This window comes from Watersipora subatra, chromosome 7, assembly GCF_963576615.1.
Source record: "Watersipora subatra chromosome 7, tzWatSuba1.1, whole genome shotgun sequence".
In the NCBI taxonomy this organism is placed as follows: Eukaryota; Metazoa; Bryozoa; class Gymnolaemata; order Cheilostomatida; family Watersiporidae; genus Watersipora; species Watersipora subatra.
Genome location: NC_088714.1, coordinates 21,529,552 through 21,539,798, shown reverse-complemented (window position 1 = coordinate 21,539,798; position 10,247 = coordinate 21,529,552). Strand labels below are relative to the sequence as shown.

The 10,247-nt window shown below is 36.2% G+C and overlaps 1 protein-coding gene across 2 annotated transcripts; it reads right to left on the bottom strand.

The window, feature by feature from the left end:
* Nucleotides 1-392: 392 nt before the first annotated feature.
* LOC137400331 (uncharacterized) lies at nucleotides 393-7,831 on the bottom strand. Of its 2 annotated transcripts, none has more exons than XM_068086662.1 (6): nucleotides 7,046-7,831; nucleotides 6,669-6,801; nucleotides 5,109-5,313; nucleotides 3,749-3,878; nucleotides 2,493-2,760; nucleotides 393-1,816 (listed from the first exon to the last, which is right to left on the bottom strand). In XM_068086662.1, the coding sequence occupies exons 1-6, from the start codon at nucleotides 7,746-7,748 to the stop codon at nucleotides 1,597-1,599; spliced, it is 1,659 nt and encodes a 552-aa protein (XP_067942763.1). In that variant the 5' UTR covers nucleotides 7,749-7,831; the 3' UTR covers nucleotides 393-1,596. The 2 variants fall into 2 exon arrangements, with proteins under 2 accessions (XP_067942763.1, XP_067942762.1); XM_068086661.1 differs by having other exon boundaries at nucleotides 2,493-2,655.
* Nucleotides 7,832-10,247: the final 2,416 nt, after the last annotated feature.

Below are 10,247 nucleotides of genomic sequence, written 5' to 3'. Positions count from 1 at the left end.
GTCTTTTCTATAACATCACTGAGAGAGAACATGTGAACAGTCTTTTGCAAATCGTGCAAGCTTAGAAGAAGCTGACACCGCAGAGTTCTTAAAAAAGCAGAGTTGATGATAAGCAGTGTCAAAAGATGCAGACAGCAACCAAGGGTCACCCTGACTTGTTGATCTCTGCGAGTAACTATCAACTGGGTAATCAAGTGAACGATTATGGTATTTCCTTTTCAACTGCCAACTGATTACCTTATTGACAAGTGACATTTTTGGCAAGTTCTTGAATTTTTGCATACATGTATTTCTGACAATAATAATCAGCGTTGAATGTGTTTAGAAACATACTGTGGCTCATGTGTGATCTATTTACTTAGTGTCATGTAGCAGAGGAATAACGTGAGTGAATCAACAGTTCCCACAGTCAAATAGCATGCTTAAAACAAAATGTTATCTCACATAAATGACAAGTTACTAGGAAATGACTGACATTTCTAATAAATTAATGATAACAATACTTGATGAAGTATTATTGGGTATTATTATTATATTATTGATAAATACTTCATCAAACATTCCGTTTATTGAAATAAAAAAATGAAGAGCAATTAAATTCTAAATGTGTCATTCAGTACATAGAATAATAGAAAATTAATACTACTAACACATGCTACAGCGATAGTGATTTGACAATAACATGAGATTGAGCGAATAAAATCACAGATTGGATTTAAAACAAGGATATTATCATCTGATAAATGAGGTTTTATCTGCGTGCGCCAGTTTTAGTCTGAAGATATAAAATATGAAGGACATATACATCAACTAACTATGAAAGCGTGAAATCTCTGTTAAAAATGGAGTTGCTTGCTCCTGGGAATCAATCTAAAACCTCTAATATACTAGATCATATTAAAGCTGCTGTTGTAGTAACATAGGAGCGAATTTGACTAGACCTCTGAATAGTCAAATCACCATACAAGTAACTTCAACTTTGTTACAGAAAAATCATTCGGAAAGGAACAATCTTGAATCACAAAGTAAATAATTCGAGTGATGATACATAGTGAGTACAGATAAACAACACCTGACATGATACCGCTACACTGATCTGTGATCATGCCAATGAATGCTGATTTGCATTTTAAACACCGAAACGTCAATTACATAGAGAAGAGATTGACCTCAATGATAGTAGGTTACAACTCGAATGGCAATTGCACAAACGGACTTCTGAGGTTTAATGTATATCGTGTGGTAGACAACAAACAGAAAACTATAAAATCATGGCTACAACTAAGTTCCAATATAAATATGATAAACTAAACTTTTCAATATAATGAGGAAACCGAATAGAACTTCATTTGAATTTAACTTTTGATTAGTTTTGTAAATTCAAAAAATTTCTTAGTAATTTGCCTAATAGTAAAATGCTGAAGTAAAATAAAAGAGAATAAAAACATCACATGTTTTTATACAGAATGCCTGTAATGACTGTCTCAGATATGATTGATTTAGATGTCTATTTGTAAAGGAGCCCATAGACATCGCTAAGAACCACAACCAATCATTGACATCTACTGTAACAGGAGGTTGCGTTATTAGACTAGTTTAGATGTCAATAGTATGAAGTTGCCCATAGACATCTCTAAGATGTAAGACTGAACACTGATGCCTGTCACAGCTTGTTTTATGGTAGGAGTCCTTACTAGAGGTGAAATTAGAGGGCTGATCATGGGTCCTCGGTGTAACAGCCTCGCTGTATACAATACGGTCCAGACATTTTGAATATAGCTGCACAACCCTCAACCCATGCCTTGTTTGCAGGTTGCTACAAGGTATAACAATGCGAAATCATTATCGCCTACTTAATAAGGTTAGTTATGATTGGTCGGCTAGTTATGATTGGTGGCCTAGTTAATAAGGTTAGTTATGATTGGTGGCCTAGTTAATAAGGTTAGTTATGATTGGTGGCCTAGTTAATAAGGTTAGTTATGATTGGTTTAATAACTACTCCAAAGTCGTAAGTACATGTATTTGTTTTAAATCTTCAGAAGATCACATTAATCTCCATCTATCTTATGAGATGTTCATCATATTACTGCTGCACGGCTTCATTTATCAAATGGCTACTAAAAATATCCCAAAGAGGGCTTCACATAAAACAGGACTTGCATCTATTTTCGGTTATTCTCCAACTTTTCTGCACAGCACACCTATTATTTCTGGTCAATATTTCTGGCCTGGAGTAGTTAAAATTGGAATATAACCATAAAATGTCTGCGAAACTTAGATTTTATTTAGTTCGCTGTTTTCAGCAATGTCTGAAGTTTACCCAACATATCTAGCAATGGTATCAAAAGCTCGAAAAAAGAACATGTAACAGGACTATATCAGCAATTATACATTCAGCTTAATTTTAGGAAGTGTCAAGGTAGTGCAAATATTCTACTGACTAAAATTGATCATTAACGTCAGCTGACTGACAGGCAATAACTCCGACATACCCATCACTGGTAAGGTTTGGCTTCACTCGGTGGGACTTGGATGGCTGTTCATCAGCTGGCATAAACCATCTACTAGTGCTGAGCATTAAGGCGGACTCCTTAGACCAGAAGCTTGCTGTTGCGGCTTTGAGGACTGTGCTAGGTGAAGCCTGGGTGAGCCCAGCTGAAGCAGGAAGGTGGGTGGAATATTTAGCACCCGATGATGAGGAATGTACAGCGTTGATCGAGTTAAATTGCCTCTCTGTATTAGGGATGAGTGATTCCTTATCTGAGATTTACAATAACGATAAAATGGGATGAATAGATTCGTTGCCTTTGTATACAAGTGTATACAGAGCAAAAATTGGATAAATAGATTCGTTGCCTATGTATACAAGTGTATACAGAGCAGAAATGGGATGAATATATTCGTTGCCTTTGTATACAAGTGAATACAGAGCAGAAATGTGATGAATAGATTCGTTGCCTATGTATACAAGTGAATACAGAGCAGAAATGTGATGAATAGATTCGTTGCCTATGTATACAAGTGAATACAGAGCAGAAATGTGATGAATAGATTCGTTGCCTATGTATACAAGTGAATACAGAGCAGAAATGTGATGAATAGATTCGTTGCCTATGTATACAAGTGAATACAGAGCAGAAATGTGATGAATAGATTCGTTGCCTATGTATACAAGTGAATACAGAGCAGAAATGTGATGAATAGATTCGTTGCCTATGTATACAAGTGAATACAGAGCAGAAATGTGATGAATAGATTCGTTGCCTATGTATACAAGTGAATACAGAGCAGAAATTGGATGAATAGAGATTCGTTGTCTTTGTATACAAGTGAATACAGAGCAGATCTCAGTGAGTGAGAGTAGTATGCAATTAGGAGTAAAATTTTACCTCGCCAAAAATACAACAGTAATCTCAGAACAGAGTACATTTTTAAGATTAAAATGATATATAACTTTGTTATATTTGAGTTGATTATATTGGGCTTATGGAATCCTTAAGTTCGAGTGTATGAAAACTATACAAATTATAGGACAACTTTATACTTTTGCAAGTGACTGTATAGCAGTTTAACATCTGTATCAGTATATCCGCCTGTGTTCATAAATTTATATTTCATCCCTCATCCTTCGGGGACTCAACAATAAAATTTGACATTCACTCACACCACTAAAGAATTTATTTTGGCCGATGCTACATTGAAAATGAATTTTGATGAAATATTTAAGCGATGTACTTGAAACAAATACCTGATAGCGAAGACAACTCCGTGTTAGCCAAGGATGTACTGTTGAAGGAAAGATTTTTTACAAGCGAGCATGTAGATGTATTTGAGGAAACAAAAGGCTTAGAGTTTGCCTGGCTAGAAAGAAGGGCAATCTGTAATCAGACAAAAACGGGAGGATAGATTAGTTTTGTCACACCAAAGAAATTAGAAGTGAAGACCACCAACCAAGATACAGTAAGATCTCATCATACTATCATGACAGGCATATTTTTGACGCTCGATGTCTAAATTTGACACATTTGAAGTGATCTCTGCAGTCGCTATTCAGTGTGCTTAAAATTGTTCAAATCCCTACAGTTTTGTAAATCAGTATATGTGTAACGCAGTTTCTTTCACATAGTTTGGTGCTACTAGTAATATTAAAAAAGTATTTTATGCCTTTTATAGTTTAAAATTCCTAGATCGATATAAGGTTAAAATGAGGTGGAAGTAGTGGTAAAAAAATGCTCTTTCAGAAATTACAGAAAACCATGAATGAAATGTTAAGAATAGATTCTTTAAAAATCTCCTCCAAAGTAGTCATTGTAAGGAAGAAAGTTAAAGTAATGCAAAGGAACTGAAAGCCTGAAATGAGTGACATTGGAAAGGTTGGCCATGAGAAGTAGGGATAAATTTCTCAAACAAATAATATAAGCAAGTAATATTAATTTAAAGTTAGACCTGCTCAGTATTTCTATCACAATCTCTGCCTAGACATTGCCCCTTCTCCTGTATCACCAAAACTTGCATCCACAAGCAAACCTCAGCATATGAAATTATTTCATATGTCAAGGTTTGATTGCAGAGGAATAATTGCGCTAAATTAAAAAGCAAGAATGGCTTAAAGTCTCTTCAATACTGAAATTATCAGTTGGTATTATGAAATGGTTAGCTGAGAGTCGCACAGAGTGCAACTGCACAGCATGCAAATCAGATTAGCACAGAGTGCAAATCTGTGCCTAATAAATCAAAAGAAACTAGTCATAGAAAGAGATTAAATCTTGAGACAGGACCTGCAAGACAGGCGCCACTACAAGACCTAAACGAGCCATGCTGATCCGTTGGGATGCAAAACACCTTCATTTTATTATTTGCACAAATCTAAACCTTTTAACCTAATTAGCATGCTGGGATTCATATAGAAACTTTATTACATATTATATTACTAACATGTAAGATGTATTAATATATTATTATACAAGATAATAATATATCATGTTAATTACATTACACTATTATACTATTACACTAATTATATTACAATATATAATTATATTATTATATTGTATAATATAATTATATAATATAATACACTGCATAATACTTAGAAGAGTTGTCTCTACCTGACATTTCAGAAGCTCCAGCTTATTGGCTTCTCGCTCCCGCTCGGCCGACACCGGGTAAGCATTATCCATGACGAAGAACTTGTGCATGTTGTCAAATCCACGTGACATAATTCCAGTTTGTGTATGCGATAAGTCAAAGGTGTGACCTAATTCATGCAAAGCGGCTCCCAACCCAGTGGAATAGTTTGCCCAATAAGTTGACCTATAAAGTGAGCTACTGAAATTTCAATAACAAAAATTATGTAACCGAGTGCAATAGCCACACATACTGTATACCATATACCATAACATCCTCTAAACTTATGATTTCTACAATAGAGTAATTGTGATAATGACAAGTTTGAAACACTTGTTATTTTCTAAACTAATTTCTGATTTATTTTCCAATTATTTCGATATAGAAAATGATCTTCTTATTTGCTATAGAATTAAGATATTGCATTTTATGAACAATTTTTTATGTAAGAACACAAGCATAATAATTAGCAGAGTGAATAGTTGCGAAGGATTTTTTTTAATAATGAAAACCAATGTTATCTCGCAGACTTGACATCAAACAGAAATTAGGTCAACCTTACGCATTAAATTTCCTAAGAGGATCGAAAAAAGCAAAACAACACAACAAATCGCTAAGTAGAAGCTGAAGAAAACACTGGCGAGCAGTCAGTCACCTGATCAGTGTAAAATATGATTGCAAATAAAAGGCGTTTAATTCAGAAACGCAACAGACAGTTGAGGCATAAGCAAGGTTAGTCCTTACATCAAGCTTTACTATAAAACGAGCTTTATCTATTCACCCAAAGCCACAGTTAGAGGTTGGAAAAAAGATTGCACGGTATGAGATTCAAACCCATGACATTTGGCATTGTCGTCCAGCACTTTGCCACCCGCACCAATCATTCTCTTTCCAGAGTTTTAGAATTATTGTGCACGTACTTATTCCCTGCGCTTTATTAGCACACATGACAATCTTTCACCGTGATTGAGACAGCCAGAGAACTCGATGTGGTAATTCAACAAATGCGAGTCTTTCAAACCATTCAATTAAGCTTACCTTCACTAACCTTCAGGCAAAAAAGTAATATTAATCACAGACTTATTATTGATTCTGATAATATAATACTATGAAGTAATATTGTTATTTTATCCATGAACCCGAATTTATAGAAATTCCAACTATTACAATCTAAAGAAACCTGAAATAGGTGGCTCCACTGAGCTAAAGTATCACACGTATCATAGCAAGGTAGAATATGAGGTCTCCAGTAATATTCCTTTTAAAGGTTAAACGACAGGGCAAACCTTATTGCATTAACAGCATTCACAGATTGTGTTTGAATAATATTTTTGCGTAATTCCGACCAAAGACCAGGTTTGCTCAACATTTTCAATTGGTCAAATAAAATAGATAAAATATTGATAAAATAGAAAGATTTGCGATGTATGCAAAACACCGACCATAAAAAGCTGTGATGCTATAAAACTATTGAAACGGCTCATTTTTCTTACACTAAGTTATAAAAAAATTGCTCATTCAAAATCCTTAATCATCCAAACCTGTATGCGCTATCATCCATGAATTTTGTGACGTCCATATTTGTGTCATCAGTTAAACATTTGACTAACTTGTCAATAGAGTCTGCCCAGGTATGCAGAGTACAGGTACTGAGGAGTGCCAAGCCACCACCTCCTAAAACATGGCAAATAGAATTTCAAACAGCTCTTATGATACAAGCGCAAAAAAATAAGTTTTTACTTATCAGAAACACCAATATATGCAATCTGACTCTTTTGAAACCTGCAAGAATGAATTAGTTATATATATGAGGGCAGCTCCAAAATAGCCTTATGCATGTGGGAAGTTCCAACAAACTGAAATAACTTTTAGCCAAAATTCTTGAGAATAGATTTTACAAAAGCTCTTAAATTCTCACCGAGAGCAGCATGACCTTTGGTGGCTGCAATGACATCTGCATGCCTCCAGGATGACTTCCATCCAGTGCCATTATATCGGGAGTCAGCAAAGAACCCAAGAAATTTAGTGGTGTAACGCTCAGGAATGGTAGATTCCATTAGTTCTCGTGCCAGATTACGCCAGAGTTCTTTCTCACTCAAGCCAAACAACTCCTTAGTCGTCAACTTGGAACGAAAAACTTTGCATACAGGAAGCCATGAATCCTGATCAATAGGCATCTGGAATGTCTGGCTCTGAAAGCCGTGTGAGGTGAGATTGACCGCTGTAAATGTCTGGAGAAGAGCGGCGCCTAAGCTGATTCTTTCTAACGCTGAAGATGGAGAATTATCGACACCAGGAGGAGCCTGAAATCGACCATCGCCATCTTTGCTTGTTATGTAGATAGGCTGAACGATGTACGGTGTTTGTGGAACAATTAACTTAAAATACAACCTTTTAGTATAAAATCCATGTCTAAATAAAAGTTGATTAGATCCACTACAAAGATGTACTAAAGCTTTAAATCTGCCTGATATAAGAGGCCATATATGACTCGTGTTAAAAGTTTCATTGGATACTACAATATAGTCTGTGTGCTGTTTCGAAACCGTTCCACTGAGTACAATTATAGGGTGACGTACGATTGCCCCATCTTCGTAGATTGCCTCAGTGATGGTGATCATAATGAAGAACTCAACAGATGAAGTGACCAGCCATTGTCGTTCACTACCCACATGATCTCACGTTGTAAGGTAGAGATGAAAACTTGTCCTTCAACAAAAAATCCAAATTTTGTACAAACATATTAATACTTTGCATGAAGGCATAATTTTAAAGCAACGCTTATAACTTCTTTGTAATTGGACTTATAGTTATAACAAATCACCAGAAAATGGCTACATCTGTACGGCCACACTATGCGCCTACCCGCTGAAACACCAGCACAACAAGCTCTAAATGAGTACAAGTGACCAATGAAAATGTCACAAGGAGTCTGTAAAATCACACAGGAAAAACATCAAACAAAACATTGAAGAACTAAACACATAACTAGAGCATAGCTAAAACTATCACACAAAACAAAAGGCAAGAGAGATTACTAATATACAGCAAAAGCCCTGATTGAAGGATGGAAGTTTGCGCAAGCGGGGTTGTTAAATGACGATGAAATAAACAACTATTTGTAGTAGCACATTGAAACAATAAAAACAGTGTTTAGTTTTCATCTAGTCATCATCTAGTAATCATAAATAGCAGCTTCCTTAGAAACAGAGGTAGCTACAATCTATTGCTGTGCATTTATACATTAAAATAGTACTGACTTTTGAAAAAATGTTACAAAAAAGAACCTGTAACACATTATTTGACTGTTATCATGACTCGACTGACCAAGCAATGACTTACTAATTACTGTATTAGTACGATTACTATTTTAGAGCCTAAAGTTTGATAGGCCCCATGTGTATAGTATGTGTGCGCCATATCTGCTACCAATAACAGCTTTGTTAAAGAAACTATGACAGAAACTGTTGCAGCTTGCACGAATCTGCATCCTAGATATTCTTGTATATGCAGGCGTCTCTTGTGCGCCTGACTATGTTACAGGAACTTGGGCTAAGGGAGCCAGATAGGCTTTGGGAGGCATAGCCTCTCACACAGGCTTGCAGGGTTATGTAGCTTTCTCAGCTTATTAATAAAGCTACGGAATAGCTAAATAGATATGGAGAAGGGTGTATAAGAGAGCATTCTTCCTGCTACGGGAGAGTGAAGTTGTGGTGAGTGATACACAACATGGCGTCGTAGGCAGTGTGGTCAATAAATGAAGTAACAAAGGATACCGAGCTTCCTGTTATTTCGGATGTGAAACCGACAAGGGGCTGGTTTCAAAAATGACTTAATTTTCATTATGCTGATCTGCTTGAGCCTAGAGACTCAGATGAGAACATTATTCTTCATTTAGCTGCTCGCTATGGCTGCCATGATACTATCGTTGACTCTTTGAAGCATTTGAAATTACAAAAGCTAATTGAAAACCTGCTTTTAAAAAGAAACGAAAATGGAAAAACCGCTTTCATTGTTGCAGCAGATGTAGGTAAAATGGAGCCCATCTGCACTATGCTTAACTCCCTTGAGAAAAGCAAGTGCTTGGAGTTACTACAAAAGGAGGAAAGCACAAACAACCGCACTGCATTGCTCTGTTTAATCAAAAACTCTGAAGAAGTATTAGACTGGAACCAATTTTTACTTTTTTGGAGGAATCGAGCTGGTTTAACCTTTTGCGAACGGTAGATTCCAACATATGTACTGCTATTCAATACGCCGCTGAAAAAGACTATCCCCAATCGGTCATTAACGGTATGTTGAAGTGGGTGCCTCAAGAAAAAGCCAAAGATATTTTGAAAATCTGTGTCTACGAAGATGCAACAGGATTGCATATTGCTGCTAAGAATGGTTGTAATACTTGTATGGTAACCATGCTGCAGGCTATTCCCGATGAATTGAACAAGTTAGAAATATTATGCATGAAAAAGAAAACTGGTGAAACAGTATTGCATTCAGCAATGCCTGACAAAGATGGCTCACGTATACTGACCATAGTAGATGGAGTGAAAGTTTCTGAGCGGTATAACTATCTTGCCTTGCAAAGTGAATCAGGGGACACTGCTGTGCATATGGCGGCTAGGGTGGAAAATGATGCGAATCATCAAATCAAATTTTGCTAGATTGTAAACTAAAGGCTTAGAAGTTGTTGGAGCTTTGCGCTGCAAAAAATGATTATGGCAAGACTCCTATAGAAATTGCTGCACGTCATAATCAGCCTGTTATGAAATTCTTGAGCAAGTTTGCATCTAAATCAATTCGTAAAAAGGCATCAAAAGATCAAAAGGCAGAACAAGACCAGCCTCCGGAGACAGTGCAGGAGCTAAAAGAGAAGAATGCAACACTCAACAGTATTGTGGCCAAGCAAGACGAGACAATCAAAGACCTAAAACAAGCTAAAGAGGCTTGTGAGAACAAGTATGTACTGACTGTAAGAAAGCTAGATGAAGAGAAGAAAAAGAGTGCACAACTCTAGGAATCCATGGAAAAGCTGACAAAGAAAAACAGCGAGTTGATGGTTTAACTAGAAGAGCTAGAAGAGAAGAAGGAAAAGAATACACAACTCCAGCATTACATCCAGC

Excerpts from the sequence above, each read along its gene's own strand:
- LOC137400331 (XM_068086662.1), bottom strand. The coding sequence starts at position 7,748 with ATGATCACCATCACTGAGGCAATCTACGAAGATGGGGCAATCGTACGT. Across the intron at positions 5,314-6,668 it reads ATGGATGATAGCGCATACAG|GTCAACTTATTGGGCAAACT; the intron begins GTTTGGATGATT and ends CTCACTTTATAG. Across the intron at positions 1,817-2,492 it reads CCAAACCTTACCAGTGATGG|CAACCTGCAAACAAGGCATG; the intron begins GTATGTCGGAGT and ends TATACCTTGTAG.